This window comes from Mixophyes fleayi, chromosome 7 (assembly GCF_038048845.1).
Source record: "Mixophyes fleayi isolate aMixFle1 chromosome 7, aMixFle1.hap1, whole genome shotgun sequence".
Classification (NCBI taxonomy): Eukaryota; Metazoa; Chordata; class Amphibia; order Anura; family Limnodynastidae; genus Mixophyes; species Mixophyes fleayi.
In genome coordinates this window covers 30,224,631-30,246,723 of record NC_134408.1, presented here as the reverse complement: position 1 = coordinate 30,246,723, position 22,093 = coordinate 30,224,631, and the positions used below count along the sequence as shown (strand labels likewise).

Below are 22,093 nucleotides of genomic sequence, written 5' to 3'. Positions count from 1 at the left end.
ATTTTACTCTGTATAGCTACGGCTTTTACAAACTTGAATAATTTACCTCGAACGTGAATTATCTACTTTTCCAAAACAGGGATAGCAAATACAGTATGTGAATGTTTATAGAGGACGTGATGCAATTATAGAGAAATAAATAGGATTTTATTTATTTTCATTGTTATTTTACCTCAGAGAAGACCTTGAGAGTCACAGGAGACTCCAGCATGGCTTCCCTCTTGCCATCTCTTATAGATCCAATGTAAACTGGATCTAACTGGTTATCCAGCTACTATTAGCTCTAGTTTGAATGGATCTATTAATGCAGGACGGCAGCAGAGATCTAATTCACACCTTATATCAGGCTTTTGTGCGTTACGAGCGAGACACACGTGTAATTATTTCTATTAAAATGGAAGTGGAAGAGTCAGAATCAATATAATATTGATATCAAGCGGATTTTCCTCTCAAACACTGTAATTTCCCTCAGTTCAATTAACTTTTTTTCCTGCCTGATGCTGTGGAAGAAAATCATCTAATTTTAGCAAATAAGCAGGTTTGAGATATTCCATGATGTACAAACATGTTGTAAAATAATCTAAGCAATATTTCATCATATTCTATATAATCACAAACAATGGTCTGAAACAAAGGGAAGGCGCACAGAGTAAGGCAAGCGCTGTATTTTTAGACGGAGAGAACCGTAACAAACCATACATTCTATAAGGAGAAAAATGGCTGTGAATTCACCAATGATAATTTACAATATTTCTGCACTGCGCTCCTGAATAACGTAGGTAATGACCTTACTCAACTTTACCCAATGTCCTCTCTGCAGCACTGAGCTGCATAACAATCTTTAGAAGCCTAGCAATTTAGGATTTCAATTCCCGTGGCTCAATGAAGCCGTGTCCTCATTTTCCACCATGTTGATAATGTTGTGTGTGCTCAGGATACTGATACTTGCTCTCCCCTAACTGTCCTTCCAAACCAGGGGCCTGGCCAAGGTCAAAGTTACCTTGAAGAGGGTGTAAGATAGGAAACTCTACAGGGATTTTATGAAAGCCTACATTTTATTTAAACACAGCAGATTTCAATACCAAGGCAAAGGAAGGTATATTACTATATATTATGGATAATGTCATAAAGTGTTCAATGTCAACATTATCCAAAGGCCAGTTGATAAGTGCAATTCATTGAAAATTAAGTTTATTTGACTAAATTCTCTGGAGATTTGCAGAGGATCCAGGTGTTCGGGGTTTTGTCATGGGTTATCGCACTCCTTAAACTAGAAACACTAATTAGGATATAAGAGTTTAAAATTGGAAATCGACTCAGCACATGGACTCTGGGATGAGCTCCCTCCCCTGAAATTAGTCTCAGTGTATTGTGTGTTACATGATCTGTTGCAGATTTCACATTTTAGCCTTTGGAAATATCACATTTGATTTTTGAATAAAATCTCTTACACACTCACTACACATGGCATATTACAAGAATTAAACAATGCCCTGTATTGACCACAAATATATTGCTATTCACAGGCTTTTCTGGCCTCATGGATGTTTAATAAATAAGGGGAAGAACAAATCTATAATAAAGAGCGGGCAACATGGATCAGGATAAAGACCAGTTTTAGAATCTTTGAAACCTCGCTGCTTGTTTTTGATGACTGCTCTGTAAAGCAGTAGCCTTGTCATGTGTCATTTTTCCCATGAGTCTCCTGTTTTTTATACCGGCGACTAAGGTCATGTTTAGAGCATAGGGTCCTATTAAAGGAGTTTCATAGGTGTCATTTTGCATCCAACAAATAAGTAAATTAGAACGTGTAAATCATTTTCATTTGGGCAGCACAGTGGCGTAGTGGTTAGCACTTTCACCTCCCAGCACTGGGGTCATGAGTTCAATTCCCGACCATGGCCTTATCTGTGTGGAGTTCTCCCTGTGTTTGCGTGGGTTTCCTCCAGGTGCTCTGGTTTCCTCCCACACTCCAAAAACATACTAGTTGGTTAATTGGCTGCTATCAAAATTAACCCTAGTCTCTCCTGCTGTGTGTGAGTGTGTGTATATTAGGGTATTTAGACTGTAAGCTCCAATGGGGGTAGGGACTGTTGTGAATGAGATCTCTGTACAGCGCTGCGGAATTAGTGGCGCTATATAAATAAATGATGATGATGATTTTCAGGATTAGTTATGAGAGTGATAGTAGGACCGTTTTCCAAATTAGTTGTTTTAATCACTAAGGACAAACCTCAGTGGGTTGTGGCCTCTCAAATCTCGTTACCATAGTAACCCAAAACAAATACCAGAGGATCAAGAGAATGTTTAGCCCTCTAACTTATCTCCTTGTTGGCCATTACTCGTTCTACCCAACCCTGCACCCTTATCTATTTCTGTGTTACTATGTAAACAATCTGCTTCTTCCAATCTACTTACTGTGTGCACATTAAGCCCCCCCTCCCCCCGTTAGTATGGTAATTTTAACGCAGATTTCCGCTCTCAGAGCTGCAAGCAAAAATCAATATTGAATTGAATCCCCCCCAACACACACACTTTTATTGTCCTGAGTTCTGTTCTATTACCGTTACTATGGTACCTGCATGGGAGCTGGATGTGGAGAGTGTGAGTGCTTGCTCAGAGAGATACCATAGATGTCACTAAACTACATATGTCAATACCATAATTGAGGTTGAGAACAAGTTACAAGAGAGTCAGAACCCAAAAGCACAAGAGTACGATAATGTGAAGGCTGCGGTGGCAAGTGAGGGTGACAATCCCACAGCGACCGAGCGTCAGCTCTTCATCCTAGTGTCCAAAGATACAGTAGAACTGGTAATGAGGTTACTATAGGCATGTGACGTCAGAGCCGGATTTAGACCTCATGGAGCCCTAGGCAAGATATTGTTTTGCCCCCCCCCCCTCCCTGAAACAATCCATAGCACTACATTTTTTTTTGAAGCATAGAATATATTAACTTTAAACACCTACTAGAAAAGAAGAACGTTATACCAAAAAAAAATATTGACTTTTTTTTTTTCAATAATGGTTTTTATTAAAGCTTTTAATTACAGAGTACACACAAAAAAAAAAAGTATACATTTTAAAGAACAAAGGGGGGAGGGGGAAGGTAGGGGAAGAGGGGAAGGTAGGGGAAGAGGGGGAGGAGAAAGGGAGGCAGTACAAATCAATACATATCAATAGCATCAAAAAGTGTACAAATCCCAACATCTTAACAAATTACAAATTGTTGAATACGTAGCCTGGGAAACCACTTCCAGATATTACTGTGACGGATTATGGGGGGGCTTCAAAATGATTGATTAAACTGAAGTTTTGGAGACCTATCGATTCCAATCAAACCATTTGATGTGGGGAGAGGAGGCAGAAGAGGTGTAAGGTCCCACCCCTTAGATTGTACGCTCCTTTGAGCAGGGTCATCTCTCCTCCTGTCTTCACCACTTTTAACTCTGCTCTCCAGCTACCTTGCCCTCCTCCTCCACGTTCCCTCTTGCTCCCTCCTCTCCACTCTGGGGGTTTCCCTGCCTTCCGTGCCCTCTTGGGCTCCGCCGTATGCGGGACCTTCCCCTCTCCCCTCCCCCGCCCCTCTAGCTGTGCTTTGAGATCTCGGAGTTACTGTGCGTTTTGTTTACTGTATCGTGCTGTCTCACCTTTGTATTGTAACTTTGTTTGTCCCTGTACGGGGCTACAGATACCTAGTGGCGCCCTATAAATAAAAATTAATAATAATAAAAAGGTACTCCCATGGTTTCCATGTCACAGTTTAGCTGGACCTTAGAGATTATTTTAGCTATGGAGGGTAACATAGTTGATTTCCATGTCTGGGCTATCACCGCACGGGTACAAAAAAATATTAACTTTTAATTAAATCCTTACTTACAACAGAGTGCAAATAATGTTGTACAAAATTACCCATATCACATGCAATACTTTAATGTATGGTAGAATGTGATCCATTTATTTGCGTGTGATATTTATACAAGATTTAACCCAGTAGTTGTAAAGGTAGTGATCATATAAACTGCAGAGGTCAGCACCCTTATACACACTTAACCAAATAATTGTCATTTGGATGTAAATATAATTTAGCACTGTGGACCGCTAGGCCCTAGGCACTTACCTAGGTTGCCTAACGGTAAATCCGGCTCTGTGTGACGTGTTAAGACCACGGTGTCCAGTGTTTGAAATGATGAACGGATTTGTACTATAAAATAACGTTATGCAACAAGGTGATTTGTGCGCTCATGTGTTCCTAAAATGAAAGACAAGAGTCTGTAGAGAAATAAATCTCATTTATTCCTTTCTGCACGGCTACACCTCCTGCATCTGCATGATATCCTGATCATTTGATATCAATGCTGCATGTGCAGGGACACCTGCCTGCTTTGATCCTGAGGTGGGAGAGACTGAGCTACATCCGGGCGGTTGACGCAAGGGGGTTTTATAGGGTAAGAGCGTAGCCTAACCCACTACCGCCACCAATCAGACAATACGGGGAAATGTGCTCTAGGCTTCCATTTCCTTGTAGAAAACCAACATTTACTGGAACAATTACAATAAAACAATATTCAATGAGCTAAAATAGATATTTGCAAAGACAGAGAAAAGAAATTTGCTGGTATTAAAGGACTGAGAGATAAATGAAGGACATCCAACCTTCATTATTTATTTATTTTTAGTGTTTCTCTTTTAATTTAATGTGTCCTTTTTTTTTTTTATTATTATTACAAGTTAACCCGTGCATGATACTCATGCATTCTAGTCAAATCAAGCTACTTAAGGTGTTAAAAAGGTTCTTGTCATGCATTTGGGCCTAGCCCAGGCCTCCTGAGGGGAAGAGCGTTACTTCCCGACGTAAGCGCTCTTTTTTAACGTGGTTTTGTTCACATGTCACCACCTCATCATTCTTCTCCATCACCTCATCCTTCATTTTCATCGCCACATCTATCCAGATGTCTATCCAGACACAGGGATCTTTCTCAGCGGTCCTGAGTATCACACTCCTCTCACTCTGTCACCCCCGGCAACCACCAACCACTCCCCACTGTCACCCCCGGCAACCACCAACCACTCCCAACTGTCCCTTCTCCTTCAAGAAATATATATATATATATTTTTTTAAATCTTTATAAACACTTTTAACAATTAACAAATTAAATTAACAAATTAAAAACATCTTCGTATACCAAATTTCAGCCCTTTCTGAATTTTTTTCCCCACACACACTAAGAATTTAGTAGGACAGTGTATAACTCCGCCCAGCAGGTGGCGCTGCAGCTTGGTTTTATTTTTTCCACACACACACAGACAGACTAACACACGCCACTAGACATTTATATTATAGATGATTTCCAAAAGCATGCCACCTTTAAGTTCTCATTTATATTGTAGTACATTCAATTCTAAGAACATCAAAAGGTGCTTAAAAAAAAATAAGTCTTTTTACCAAAAGAATAGAAATATCTTAATTCACAAATCAGTTCCAAAACAAAAAAAAAAAACAACATTCCAGATGGGGAACTGGTTATATTAAAATAAAATAGAAAAAAGAACACAGACGATATACGCTCCCGAGGTGGATCTTACAAAATTTAATAATCCTATTTTAAAAAAAATGCACAGGGGTCTCAGATCATTGCTGTTTGCGATTAGCTGATGCCTGTACTGTACTTCCTACAGATAGCAAGAAAGAGAATTTCACACTGCAATGGGATTAGTGAATTTTTACTAAATCCATCAGAGGCAGGAAAAAAATAGTACCTGGTAAAACCGAGAGACGTTGTGTGTTCACGTTATAGTATATTTCTGGACGGAAAAATTGCTTGGTATGACTCCGCTATGCTGGCAATTAGATAATGATAGATCTATTCTGTTTGTTTTTGTTTTTACTAAAGGGCTTCATCTGACAAAAAGTGCAGGTGGAGGCAGAGCGCAGGGGGAAAGGGGGGTATAGCTTTATGCATGGACTGAAAACCAATCCAGTTACATAACCTCCTTACTAATTATTTATTAACGGAAGTGCACATTTGCACAATGAAGTCACCCATAGTCACTAATTATTGTATTTTATTTATAAGGCGTCGTACATAGAGGGTTTGAACAAACAACAAAATGAAGCAACTACAAACATCAAGATTTATATAAATTACAGACACCAAAATTAGCAGTTAGCTTTGATTGATCTAGGTCACGGTAAATTAATGCAAGTGTCTGTTTGCTATGGACTATGTCATAGTGTCGATTAGTACCTAAGTTAGTTTATAACCCCCATTCTGTTGGACAGGTGATGCAAATTGTAATGTCATGTAAGCTGACAGAATAGGCGTGATGTCATATGTCCCAGCATTTCATATGGCCAAATACGTACATTAAAGAAGAACTCTACCCAGAAACCATCATTGTCATCAGTTATTTATATAGCGCCGCTAATTCTGCAGCGCAGAACTCACTCACATCAGTCCCTGCCCCTTTGAAGCTTACAGTCTAAATTCCCTAACACAGACACACAGAGAGACACTAAGGTCAATTTGATAACAGCCAACTAACCTACTAGGATTCTTTTGGAGTGTGGGAAGAAACCGGAGCACCCGGAGGAAACCCACGCAAACACGGGGAGAATATACAAACTCCACACATGGTCAGGAATCGAACTCATGACCCCAGTGCTCTGAGGCAGAAGTGCTAACCACTGAGCCACCCTGCTGCCCAATCCTTACAATATACTATTTAGACCCTATTTTGGTGACTAGTGCACCATGTAGAACTCACTCACCACTATAGCATGCCGAGTTCACTGAAGTCACAATATATAAAAGTAGAGCCTATTCTTGTGCCAAATCTTTCATGCATCGCCCACTCTGTGACCACTTTAGCACACAGACCATTCTGGAGGCCACTATACTATGCAAATTCCATTCTGAGGACTCTTCTACGATACAGAAACCCTCCTAGCGACTACTATAGCATGCAGAGTTCATTCTAGTGACAGGAACCAATTTGGTGACTGCTGTAGCTGGCAGAGCCCATTTTGATAGCACAAAATGTTATTAATTTTGTCTCAAAAGTCAATATAGGTGAAACTAATAGTATTTTATGTGTGGAAATCAAACATCATTTTAGAATGTCTCCATCACGTAAGGATTTTGAGTGACACCCAATTAAAGTTTACAATATTACGTTTATTAACGATACATACATGGTAAATGATTAGCTCACTTAAAATGTAGAAATATTGGATTTTCTGCTGTATTTTGCCTCAGGGCATCGCTTTTAAGGTTCCATAATAGTCATCAAGCATACTCGGACTCCACTTGCTCTGATACCGCTTGTCCATTACAGAAATATCCTGGTGGAACCGTCCGCCATTTTCACCGCTGACTGCGCCAAGATTTGCTGGGAAGATATCCAGGTGTAAGACCAAGCAATGGATTTTCAAAGACATGTTAAATGCCATGGTCTTGTAAGATTGTCCACAGTTTCTTCGTAGTTGTCTGCCTTATGCTTCCCTAAGAAGTTGTGGAAAATACTCTTTCAGCTGATTCATCTGACCATCGAAGATCTCATCTTTAATCAGTTCTCTTATTTGAGGTCCTACAAATATCCCCTTTGATCTTTGCTTCACTGATCAATCGGGAATTCTTTTCTTAAGTATGCACATCCAAGTCTAAGAATGGAGACTTAGGGGGTCATGTTTCCCATAGCAACCAATCAGCATCTACCTTTCTCTTTATTGAATGTAGTTGATAAATGCTACCTCAAAGCTGATTGGTTGCTATGGGCAACTTCTCCACTGTTTCACTCCTTTCACTGCTTGGTACATGAACTCCATAGACTTGCTTAGTCATCACCCCATATAACTCATGATGTCCAAAGTGCAGCATTCAGTGAGTCAACTATTTATGACTCTGTACCCTTCAGTATAATTAAAGAAAATAATGGAATTTTACTAAACACTGTATAAATGGGTTGTATCGTAATATATATTCTTAAAGAGGACGTAACTTTAAAACTATAGGTGATAGAAAGATTCTAAGACCATTCTTGAAATCAGCGTAGAAACTACATTTATAATGCAACCTGAGGTGCTCTGTGACAAAATCTTTGTTTACCAGTGTAATTAAGATAGCCAGAATTAGTAATGTTATTGTATGCTAAGCGGAAATTGTCCACGACTCATTTTGAAAAAATGACGCACTGTGATGCCCTGCTAGGTTATATATTTCCATTTAAAAAACAGATGCCCAGCACTCAAATCACGAGCTGAAGTGTAGATGTTCACTACTATAATAATACAGATGCAAACAGAGTAACTTAATACTATAACTTTAACAATAAAGTGGTTATACAGCAGGTAGACCATCTGTGAGGTTTTATTCTGTATGTGATAGTGTGATACAACACACCAGGATACAACTTAAATAATATTAATGATGAAAGTGGTTACTTAATGTAATACTACTGGATAAGTCATATAGAGGCACACTCTCCAAGTCACTATATTAAACAATAACACAAAAAGTAAGTTAGGTTACCCCTGCATAGAATAACATGAAGTATGTATATCACAATGCAATATCTCAAAAATGTCAGACTCTCTCCTCAATAAGTCCTAGGGGTTATATACTAAACGGCAGGTTTGGAAAAGTAGATATGTTGCCTATAGCAACCAATCAGATTCTAGCGGTCATTTATTTAGTACATTCTACAAAATGACAGCTAGAATCTGATAGGCAACATCTCTACTTTTCAAACCCGCAGTTTAGTAAATATACTCCCTGGACTCTGACCAATTAAAATACTGTAATCGACTGTTTCTGTCCTCCGGTCAATATAACTCATGTAGGCAGCTCAGCGTTTCCCGAATTAGCTAGGGCATGTTGTTCATGCAAACATCTGTTTTGTCACACAGTTGTTCCTTACTGGTGAGCTTCTTGGGTTGTTTTGAGGCAGAAAGGATAAATCCAGATAGTGAAATACTGTAACATTTATTTACCATATAAAATTACACTAATTCCTTACATCAGCAAACTAATTAATCGGTTTTGAACAAAAGTGTCAATTTGAATTGCCTTGTGGTATATACACCTTCCATGTTCCTGGAGTCATTGCCAGGGGTGGACATAGACTTTTTTTTTCAGGGGGGGCCATTTTGCATAGTCCTGGCCCTCATTCCCTCTGGTTGGTCACGGTTGGCCCCACCCTCTCCGTCCCGATGGTTGGACCTCTCTGTCGCAATGTAATGAGATGAAGATAGCTGCTAGGGCAGGCGATTACCCTCTCTGGATCCGTACGTGCTGATTGCTCTTCTCCACGTTCGTACTGATGTTGAACCTCTGTGTTAGGAAACAAATGTAAAATGTTTTTGTTAGTGAGTCATATTGGGTTTCTGTTGTGACCCAAATGCGTATTGTCCAAAAGTAGGACATGCTCAAAGGATAAATGTGTGTAAATAAATAGTGATGATGATAATGATAGAGGACCACTATGATCTTCCTTACATACCAGTAACATTCGTGTCACTGTCTGCTCTACCTGGCTCTTAATTGCAACTTAGGGCTGAAGGGTAACAAGAACGAGAAGTGAATATGGAGCGGATACACATGGTCTCAAAGTAAGCACTGCTCGTGATTTGACTCTATACAGAGAGAGTTCTGATAACAAAGTACCATCTATTAGGTGTAAAGAAAAGGATGACCCAAGTATCTTGTTTTGAAAATAAAATGAGGGTATATAAAGTAAAAATAATACAATACATTAGTGTTCAGTCTTCCAATGCATCATATGACATCAATTTTGTTTCCCCATATGGGTGTATGTTTAGCTGTCTCCAAGTTGGAGCTGTAGTGCACCAGAGTTATTAATAAGAAATTATTTAGAACAAGTTAACCCGTGCATGATACTCATGCATTCTAGTCAAATCAAGCTACTTAAGGTGTTAAAAAGGTTCTTGTCATGCATTTGGGCCATAGCCCAGGCCTCAACCACCAACCACTCCCCACTGTCACCCCCGGCAACCACCAACCACTCCCAACTGTCACTTCTCCTTCAAGAAATATATATATATATTTTTTAAATCTTTATTAACACTTTTAACAATTAACAAATTAAATTAACAAATTAAAAACATCTTAGTATACCAAATTTCAGCCCTTTCTGAATTTTTTTTCCCACACACACTAAGAATTTAGTAGGTCAGTGTATAACTCCGCCCAGCAGGTGGCGCTGCAGCTTGTTTTTATTTTTTACACACACACACACACACACACACACAGACAGACTAACACACGCCACTAGACATTTATATTATAGATTATAACTTGGTACTAAACAGTAAATTGTCCTATATGTGTGCAATATGGAAATGGAATAACTTAGCACTGGTTATAATTGCATAGCGTGCACTCACAAATAGCCATATACCAGAGGTATAGCAATTCTAAATATTGCAGCCTTAAATAAATGAACTGAATTTCATGATGTGGACCTGCTGCTAATGTATTAATCTCTAAACCGTATCAATAAATCAAAATTCTGATCAGTCTAAAGCATGAATATACAGGCTGTAGGTATCTGTGTTAAGTGCTACGGAATCTGCTGGCGCTATATAAACGTTGATGATGATTATGTGGATAATATGTCATATTTGTTATATATTTAAATCAACTCCAAGACTATAAAAAAAAACTGTGAACTTTTGTGGTTTTCAAAATATAATTTGTTAATGTTGCATCTGAATAGGTCTGAGGTCTATTGGATTTGTGATTTTCAAGATAAGGGGAATTTCTGTCATTTGGCGCACATGACTAAATACACCATTTAATGCAGCACTCCCGGTTAGCCATTCTAAAATGGTGCCTGAAAGGGGGTGTAGCCTAGACGACCAATAGGAAGCAGCATGCACTGTGCTTGTGGCTTCTTATGTAACCTATTATATATTGCTAGAGACACTAAGGTTCCACCGCTATACCAACTAGAGACGACAGGTGGCAGTGCACCATCAACCCTGACAACTGCACATTCTTTATCACTTACTGCAATCAGACCTCATCTGTATGTAGCCTTTATACATCCCTCACTCCTACCAAGCTTTGCACAAGCAAAGTTTATATTTGCATTTCTCTGTTGGTGCTTTGGAGCCGTTTTGCTTACCTGTTCATCAGCTTTAGCTTTGTCCCTCACGATCCTACCTTCCCCAACCCATAAACAGGAACATGTGGGGTGTCACTGAACGCTATCACACCCAAAGTGGCTTTATTCAAATCTGTGACAGACTCTTTGTAGTCTGTCTGTCAAAAAAGATTGAGAAATGTACTGTCTAGAGTCTAGACTGTAGAAGTTTTAAGAACGCTATTAAAATTTCATGGTCTATCTGATCTAACATAGCAGTAAGGTAAACAACAACCACGCTTATCTTTAGCCCTCAGTAGGTCATTCATTACATCTACTAATACTGTTTGAGTGTTATGTTTTCTCCTGAACCCATACTAGAAAGTGATGCAGATGCTCCAGTCTGCAACTCTGTAAGGAGGAGAGGCTTCTGTAACTGGCATGGAGAACCTATGCTGGTTGAACACTCTCCGGCTACTTATCCGATTCCTAAATCCACGTGACTCTGGGAATGTTCCCTTTATAGAAGCTGGATCTTGCTTTCTTCCACACATTGCATACACATTTTCCCTGCGGGGCACATTCATGCATGCATTAGTCAGACGATGTTATAACAACATGATATACATCTAAACATGACATTTTCAATGACATTGGTCATGTCCAAATATAAACCCTTTCGGAGAATTGCGTTATTTTTCTGGCTTGCTGGTATCTGCTTTTCAACCATGCACAATCCTGCCAAAAATCATACCTACTTTTGGTGTAGCCTTCCGCCATATGTAGACATTGCTCTGGGAATTTGTTTAGTCTTTGATAACATTGCATTCCATTTTAAAATGGTTTATAATGAAACAAGTATGCATACAGAATGAAAAACTTGCCATTTGATTGTTATAATTTCTAGCGAATTCAGGACACGGCAATAGCAGTAGAAAAACCAAGTGTCTTTATTTAGGCAAAATATGTGGAGGATTGAGTTTGTGGAATATGCAGATTTCAAGTAGCAGAATAAACAGGTATACTCCAATACACAAATATGAACAGGTGTGATGAATGGCAGGAATAGTCCACAGAAGCAACAGGTCCCAAGCAATGACAAATACAGTTTAAATGCAGGGACAAGTATAATGAGTTACCCAATTGCCAGGAGGCATGAGGCTCCAGACTAAGGAGGCAGGGGTCAGGATTCCAGATTGCCAGAGGCACTCCAGGGAAGCAGACAGACTAGCTGAGTCCAGTGACCAGGCAGAGGTCAGGGCAACAAGAGTTCAAGCAGAATCAAATAGCCAGGCAGAGGTTAGGGTCACAAGCAAATAAGCATAGTCCAGTAATCAGGCAGAGGGTCACAACGGGAGATCGGACAGCAGCAAAGCAAAACTGGAATAAGGATAAACAGGAGACAAGCAGCAGCCAGGTAAAAACGATGAACTGCCCAGAGCACAGATTGAGGCAGGTATTAGAAGCTGTGAGACAGGTGCAGTTCTAATCAGAAAAGGAGATTAACTCCTACAGGCATGGTGTAAAGTTCAGGGGCAGAACAGCAGCACCTCTGGTGGATTTGAGGTACTGCTGCCACATACAAGTATAGGCATAGTCGTAACATCAATGACATTTCTATATGATTTTTCCCTTTCAAAACGGTTATTTTTTTAAACTTGAAGAGTTAAAAAAACTAAAAGAATAAATTAACTATTATAGGATTTTCATTCCTCTCTTCAAACTACAGTGGTAGCGTTAACCGTTCCTTTATAAACTAGTAGAATGCCATAGCGATTGACGCTATGGAACATGGAAAAGGCAGGTGTAAACGTTCCTGAACAAATGACTAGCCGATACACTATACGAATCAATTGTGTGGCAAGTATGCTTTTGTTTTCTATATTAACTCATTCCATACAAAACGATTTTCTTTTAGTTTCAGCTGTGGGTAGGGTTCTTTTAGAATTTACAGGTCTAAATATATCATCCTACAACTTTAATTTAATACAAGTTTTTATATTTCTGGTTTCTGTTTTGCTGTCTGCCATGTTGTTCATTTCACCTCACCTTGGATAAGACAGTTCTGTATTGTTAACAGCAGCATAACCCAGAGTATAAAAATAAACAGTAATGTACTTCATAAAAGTTGTGTAGTTTTAAGTTTTACAAAAGGACTTAAATAATAGGTGCTGACCTAATTAAAAGCCTTTACCTATTAGGAGATTTTCAATGCAATATTCCTTAAGAAACACAAATAAATAGTTTAGGATTTTGGATTGTGTAAAAACATGAGAAATTCAGTTTGTTCCAATGGAATCTGTTCTATTTGATATCTTTGGCCTACACCTGATTCTGTTCTTTTTAGAGAGGTGGCTTTATTATAAAGATATTAATTACTTAATTTATCCTTCACAGCCGAGTGGGAGAGATTTTCGGGCTGTCAATCAGGCTATTGTGATGAATGACAACTAGAGAGAGACACGCTTCATCACCCTGTGGATATACATGGATGATGGAGCTGGTTAGTAATGCCCTTATTGATCAGGTATCGGGCCCTTCTCTCCTGCCAATGAGCGGGGGGCATTCATCATACCTTTAAGCTTTAGACTGCAAAATTAAACCTTCAATTGCAAATTTCCTGTTTAACGCATATCACTAAGCTTATTTGTCCACATACATTGCCTATTCACTCTGTTTACTTCTAAACTTCTCCTGCTACGAAATTAATATGCATGATTTTAAGTTACTTATGTCAGAAATGTGAAAGTTGATGTTATAACGAGAATTGTATAAGTACAATAACGGATTTTGGGAGCAGATAAAGGAATGCTACCATACAAGATAACTTCTATAAAAGAACTTATGTAATAAAATCCACAATCACAGATTATTGATTATTCCATACAGAAATCCTTAAATGGGCCGGACAAAGTTATTAGCACCTATTTTAAGTGGTTAGAAATATATAGATTTCAAGCAGTTGATTCTCCTGCGCTTTGATACTGAACTCACCTGTGGTGTGTAGCAGGTGTTTGCAATATAAAAATCAGTTATTAAAGAAGCCTGAATAGAGAAAAGGGCTCATTATCCTGTTCTGTGTCACAGTGTGTACTGCAATGGGCTTGGAGAAAAGAAGCACGGACAATCTCATGGTTACAAATCAATCCCCAGAGAGAGTGATGTCCACTTTTCCACCATATGTGATGTTATTAGGATTAAGGCCCATAGCACTGCAGCCATCCTCCCTAGAATTGGCCTTAAGAGAAAACTTGATTGAAGATTGCAGCACAGGATTGTTCAAATGATGGAGGAAGCACTTTTATCAACTGCCAAATAGATTCTAGTTGACCATCAGACACCAGATATGACCGTTCACGTCATCTATTGCCAATTTAAAGGCACCTGAAAAAAGCTAAATCCCTTCAAGGAGAATGCCCTGTGGATAGAGATGACCAAATAAGAGATTATTTGTAAAGCACAGCTTCCCTAGGTTTACAGAAAGCAAATTAAGCTTTTAAAGAAAAAAACACCTCCTCTACAGTCAAACATAGTGGAGGTTCAGTGCAATTTTGGGTTGCTGTACTGCATTTGGTGCCTTCAACATGTGCATGACATCATGACATCTGGAGATTACCAGGCCATTGTGGAGCAAAATTTTTAACCCAGTGTCAGAAATTTGGGTCTTGGTCAAAAGTCATGGGTCTTCCAGCAAGACAATGACCCCAAACACACTTCAAAATGCATCTAGGAATAGGTCATGACAAGATGATGGACTGTTCTGAAGTGACCAGCAATGAACCCAGATCTAAATCCGAGAGATCATCTGTGGAGAGATCTTTAAACAGCAGTTGGGAGAAGGAACCTTCACATCTGGGAGAACTGGAGCAGTTTCACTAGAAAAGTGGAGCAAACTGCCAGAAGAGAGCACATCCATGCCTATAGGAAGTGGTTGATTGCAGTTATATTGATCAAAGGCTGTGTTACTACATATTAAGTCTAGAGTGTCATTACTTTTGTCAATGCCATTTTATTTGGAAAACGTGCAAGGGTGGCAATATTTTTCGCCAGGACTGTGTGTGTGAAGAGCTAAACAACAAGTTCTGCAATCAGCACTCCAAACACTTGCTTATTAAAAGCAGAGCTTATCTGGAAACATGTTGGAGATAGCAGAGTATAAATCAATGTGCCACCCATATGACATTCTTCTTCAGTACGTAGTTGGTCTGTTTGGGCGGATAAGTCTCAGGAGTCAGTGGTGATGCCACTTCCGGTCCGGACTGGCACGTCGATACACACTCCGTTACCTTCAACGTGGTTTCAGAAAAGCTTTTTTACCCCCCATAGCTTGACAGAACTGTGAATTTGATTGGGCTAACGGCAGAATAGACAGGAGATTGATTAGTGTTAGATCTAATCTGTTGGTCCCCGGAACACAGCAGGATCTTAGCAGTAGTGATGTCTATTGTTCAATAGCTCTTAGAAGTGTGGTCATACACGACACTCTTGAAGGCAGTAATATTGTACATCTTTACCATGGGCTCCAAGCACCTTCCTAAACAACATGCTGGCATGGGGTAAACCACACGTGTCACTTTAGCAGTCCCAACTGATACTTTTATGGGTCATCAGAATCAGTTTGGCTAATGCTTCTACTTTTTATATGGCCTTCAGTGGCAGGGGCTCTGGTAACCACAGGTTCAAACACTTCCAGGGAAAGCCGGCTCAGCACCTTCCCACTAATTCTGGGCTTAAGACATTTAATGTTGCCACATTCAAGTCAAGGAGGTTGGATATCAGATCCTGCAGTCCTCTTCCTGCCACTTCACAGAGCTCCGATGTGACGAACTGAGACTCCAAAAAGGCAGCGTGCCTTCCAGATGTACTAGAATCCAGGTGTAGCAGTTAGATGGGGCTCCAGCACTGCAATGCTTTGATTTCTGACTTGGGGAATTGGATTGCAGTAGTCCAAATACTGCTGGCCTTTCTTACAGCCATTACTCTTAGAGTGGCGCTGGTCACTATCGACACTCGGAAATTAAGTGCTGCAACCTGACACAGCCAGACCCACCTTCTATTTTATTTCTACTCCTCTTAAATTAAACAGGTTTAAAACACATTTTGAACATGATACACTTAGACACACAAGGCACTGTAGCACTGAGACTGCAGTTAAATCATTCCCACTATCATGCGTGAGGTGTGGAGGGGTAAAGGTGTCCTAGCTACAATTATCTGAAATATTAGGCTAAATGTGGATAAAATAGGCTGAATAGTCTCCTTTAATCATATTACCAAGAGGACATCTTGTGTGTGAAGGAAAAATATCTTCCCCCTCATCAGAACTCTCTCAAAAATCTTCAGTACTGATTCTCATTCCAAAACCATTGGAAATACTATGAAGTTGATCTCCTCTTTTTCTGGGAAGGCTTTCCTCTAGATTTTGGAACATGGCTGTGGGGATACAAATCCATTCATTCACAAAAGCATTAGTGAGTTCGGGCCCTGACGTTGGGCGATAAGACCTGTTCACAGTTCGCCTTCCAATTCATCTCAAAGTTGTTTGATTGGATTGACGTCAGGGCTCTGTGCAGGTCAGTCAAATTCTTCCACATCATGCACGGAATTATTTGAACACATGGGCATTTAGATCACAGTTGATACCCAACTTGCATGAGAGGGACGGACGTAGTCTATAAACTATATGACTACTCAGACAGTGGAATTTGTTAAAATTTTGATGCTAAAACTGTGTTACTACTATCTTTAGATGTGGTGAATCAACAAGTAGTAGAATTGTAACGGACTAATTAGTAAACAATCACAAACTTAACACAGAGAGATATAGACGGCACCGCATCCAACCAGATACCAATTAAAATGCCAAACTCTAATATTTGGCTCTTACGATATGCGTGCAGCCTTTTTATTAACTCAATATTGCATTTACCGTAAGAGTTCCCAAACATTCTACTACAACTGATATTTCGTTAAGATGGACCCGTTATCTACACACACAGTGCAGGCATTCATTTTTTGCTGACTGAAACAATATTCAGCTATCCTTACTCTTCAATGATGTCACCGACTCCTATTGAATTGATAGGTTGCATAAACATTGGTTCAGGCCACAAAATGGCCGCCACCACCACAGTGCGTAGGGGACAGGTAACATTCAACACCTACCAAATGTAGTTGTAAAACAGAAATAAAAGTGTGTCTACATTGTTTTATTAGTTAAAAATAGATTACAGTTCAATAATAAGCAAGTCAGAAGTAAAGCAAAAATGTCTCAATCGATGAATAGAGTTTAATTATCATTATTATCAGCGTACACTGGAGAAAAGGGTCAGAGTTATTTACTTGACGTGACACTGAAACACCATGATAGGAAATCAAGCTGTTGTATACGTGCCTCTTGTAACATGCGATGCAGCTTAAATGCCATAATGAATGGTGCATGGTAACCTTTTCAATTATTGATGCTGTGAAAGGCTACAGTTGAACAAAAGTCTTATTCCATATACCCGAGGGACCAGCATTTGACTTTACAGAGTCTGTGGCAGCCAGCTGTAATAGACTTCCTACAAGCATCATTGATACATGGTATAGAATAAATACCAATAGTAACAAAGACACAACTCATTTCATTGTTCTAATAAACAGTATAATAATTAATTTGGAGTGAAATATTTCACTTTCACAATTTTCTCCTAAGTAGTCTTAAGTTGGAGTTCCTAGACGTTGAGGTATGAGGAGACACATGGACTAGGTGCAGAACTCAGCAGTAAGGTAACCTAAGCAGGGTTACAGGGGAGTTATCATGCAAGAGACGGGTTACTCACAATACTCACCTCCTTTCATCAAAGACCCCACTCCCACCAAGGTTCATTTACTGCTGAATACTGCATTAGCAGTCCCCCTGCTGGGATCAATGATATCCTAGATCAGAGGACTTACATTTTATCTCTAACTATTGCCATGGTTCGTCTGTGAACAAGGTTGACTCGAAGCTTCATTGGGGCGACATGTGCGTTTTCAGCCTAAAAAAAATACTTTCCCCAATGGTATTGCATACATGAAGGATAAACTTAGAACAACAAAGGAAAAAAAAGAACAGTAATTCTGTCTAGGAAACATTTTTCAGGAAGAGTCTTACAGTGATATTCACAAGAAAAGTCAGTACTGTATAGTGCGCTGATATAAACCACAGTTTTTTTAAGAGCCATTAAGAATACAGACAATGAGGTTAGGTGATGGTCTGACGACTAAAGAGGTCAAGTGTGACGGCACTCAGGAATGCGGGGATGCTGTTCTGGTGATGCAGGTGGAGATCAATGAAGTCATGCAGAGTCATGGAGAAGTTTGTTTCAAGCAGTTGCAGCTTCCCCCCGGAGGGGCTGGATGACTGAAAAAGAAAGAAATGAGGGAAAGTTTTAAAATGACTTCTTCAAGAGCACAATAGCATTTTTTTTTTTTTAGAAAGTTTTAAATGTGCAAAATAACCCGTACCCTTCCTGTTCTCTGGCTACCATATGGCCCGATGAGTACTGGTTATGGCCAGCCCCATCCATGAGTCTTCTTGCTGACTTCAGATTACAACAGAGAAGAAGAGGTGGGGTGGCTGTAAACAGAGGACTCATGGAGCTGGTCCCCAAAAGATGTCAGGAGCTATATATAGTCTACTAGAGAATGTATCCTGCATTATTAACCCCTAAACAGTAATATAGATAGAGACACACTCACACAAATATCTACAGTCTTTCGGACGAATGGGGAACACAAGATAATATGTAATAAATAAATAGCCCTTGTAGAACCTGGCTCTTTATTATAATATTTTTTTTATTTCTCCATTATTGTAGCAGGGTGTCCAGGTTTGGAAAAGTGGAATCTTTAGTCGATGGGTATCTTCTACTGAGGTTTTATTAAACATTTACAGACCAAGTAAAACCGTGTAGAGAAATGTGACCGTCAAAAGTCTGCTTACTATTACACTTCATCCCGGTGTATTATCGGTATTCACTGAATGAAAACTTTTTTTTTTTTCTTTCTTTGCAAGGTCATAGATGAACACAATGAGACAATACAAGGAAGATCTTACACAATAGACAAAAGAAACACCGCTATGCAACATATCTGATTTGTAAAGGAAAAAACAATTAGCATAGAAATAGCAGCTTATGAAGATCAAAGAGGAGACCCATTGCTCTAGAACGGTGAATGCAGTAGAGTATAAAAGAAGTATCAGCACTGCGGGAATGCAACCTGCTATTACAATAAACCTCATATTTTAGGTACTATCCATCTATAGAGATAATTCCCATTCTATCTTCAGTGCCTTCCATTGGCCTGACAATATATGATGCCATGATTGTCCCTTATTTGTATCTACCAAAGTCCTGTCTGTAATCCCTCTTTCCGTTGGCACACATTTGTGTCTACTTTCCACCATGTCTCAGTATAGCAATGTCTTGCTGCCATATATCCTTTAGTATCCACCTTGTCTCTATGTTTCCATCTATTTATCCGTCTACCACCTCCCTGTATACACCTACACTTACCCCAATGTCTATTTATTGCAATAGTTACTGGTCTCGTTATCCTATGTCCATTGGTGTCCCATATCTCTATATATCCCTCTAGTCTGTTAGTCTCCACATTTACCTCTTCTCCCCTCAGACAATACCATAATCGCCAATCTTGGCAAATCATATCCATGGATAGTTAACTGCTGCACAGGATATATAAACATAACCCTAACAGTAACCTAGTGGTAGATATAGGCAATATACCCCCCGAGGGCCATAAAACTGCTCTATATGAAAGCTACTCTTCTCATTGGGGAACATTTCTGAAGACAGGTGGGCAGGTCATTGCAAAAAAGTTGCTTTAATCATAACACACAACAGATATCTTATGGCCAAAGACAGTGCGGTCAACCGTAGTATGGGCGGGGACGGATGGGTCTGTACATGTGTGGACCAGGAGGGCCAGGTCACGCATAAGACTGGCATAATCGGTAAGAGTCCTCTTACCGCTGCCACCCGACTATCGCTAAGCTGGCGCAGCAAAAATTCTATGGTACCTTGCAGCTATAGGAAATTTTCTATCTCTGCCATAGTCCTATGATAAATACCCCTTAATACTGTCAGCCAAGTGGGCAGGATCTGTTCTGTGAGTATATGCTAACTGCTGCAAAATCCTTATACAACTTGGGAAGGTGTTTCTTGCCTGTGTTAAATTGAACCTAAAAAAACCCATAATATATAACCCAGGGTTTGGTTACAGTTAAATAAACTGAAATCAACCTATAGTACAAAATGTCATGCACGTTTTTTTTTAAACACACTTTCCGTTTGATTAAAATGATGCTCTATGTCAGCAACTGGAATCAGCAAAACAGAAATTTTTTCATGAGACAGACACCGAAAACGATGGTGAGACTGCAGTCTCTGGAGATGTAAATCAGAATTTATAACCTGAAGTAATTATATGGTGTTGAAAAATGTGGTTTAATTACCTTTGAAATAGCTGCATGAAAGAGGTAGGTCCCAGTATTAATGTGCTCTCAAAGCTTAGGACAAACTTGAAAAAGCTAGTTATGTGCAAGTTTCTTTTAGATCACTGCCAAAAAAACAATCTGTAAGATTTTTATTTCCACGTCGATAAACATTGCTCGCTTTATGCCTTCAGCTCTGAATGTGCTGTAAAACGATCTGCGAACATAAGCACGTAGCAGCTGCAGAGAACTATACAACTTCAAATGTAGGAACAATTATTGAATTATTTATGACCGGTTATTACTCCAGTCTCTATCCAAAGCTTTAACATTTTTAATCACTCCAGAACCTAAAAATGTAAGCGTTTAGATCAGTGGTAAGGAACAAACATAGATTTTTACATAAGGACCACTGAGCTCTAAAGTACTTTGCAGCAATCACAGGTAAATCAATGATTCCACACCTGTACACAGTGGGAGCAGCCATTTTATGGTCTGAACCAACATTCATTCAGCCTGACCTTACTGAGGCACGAGACACTGCGTGATGTCAGAAACAACATACACACCATTGTTATTATTATAGTATAAAGGTATATAAAATAAAATCCCAAAACAGGCACCTGCTCCCAAAACAAACTTTGGAGGCAGCCATTTTGTGAGCTAAACCAATATTCCTGAAAATGTTCGCCTATCACTTTACTAGGAATTAGTGAGGTCACTGAGACAGAGATTTTGTTTGTTGAACCAATATGCACTAGATTTCATCCTATAAGTTTACTAGGTGCCTCGTGATTCCTTGTGAGGTTATAGGCTGTGCACTTATGAACATTGGTTCAGCGCACAAAATGGCTGCCTGAATAAGGCAACAGGTGCACTTTAAAATACAAACAAACATTTCTTCAGAGCAACCCAAAAATAAAAATAAATCTGAAAAAAAATACATGACCTTTTAAACTAGACATTTCAGTTATTTCTGCATTTAGTTTTTCTTTTTTTTTTTCCTATGATTTTCTAAATGTCAAAATCCCATTCTCAACATGCGGAAGTGAAGGGACTGGTAAAGATGAGTCAAAGAGACAGTAGAAGGGAAAAGCAACCAGAAAATAATGAGGAGTGAACTAAAGCATTTACATAATATAAAAGACGTGTTACTAAGGCAGGTGTAACATAATGACATCTTTCATCAAAGCAAGAAGCCAAAGCATCACAGTGTAATCAAGCCTCAGAAACATACAGTAAACGTACATGCCGCCAACTTAACTGCATTCTTCAGAAAAGACTAAATTAGACGGGCTCCACATGACAGTTTTATACCAAAGAAAATCCAACTTCCACCTGCATAATATTCGATAACTAAACACAAAAGGTAAGGGATCTTGTCCCGTTATCAGTAAAACTAGATGTTTAGGTTCGGCACTGAAAGGTGAACGGTTACTTTTCTTATGTACTCTTGTTGCAACTAAAACGAACATCCACCAATGTAATTTATTTTTTAATGTTCTC

At 39.3% G+C, this 22,093-nt stretch overlaps 1 protein-coding gene across 3 annotated transcripts in view; it reads right to left on the bottom strand.

The window, feature by feature from the left end:
* Window positions 1–17,377: 17,377 nt before the first annotated feature.
* The window catches only part of MAD1L1 (mitotic arrest deficient 1 like 1), a 528,381-nt gene continuing 523,665 nt past the window's right edge, over window positions 17,378–22,093 (bottom strand). For all 3 annotated transcript variants that reach the window (XM_075179556.1, XM_075179558.1, XM_075179559.1), the window contains one exon: window positions 17,378–18,493. In XM_075179556.1, the coding sequence (XP_075035657.1) occupies window positions 18,335–18,493 (159 nt within the window). In that variant the 3' untranslated portion in view covers window positions 17,378–18,334. The remainder of the gene's footprint in view (window positions 18,494–22,093) is intronic.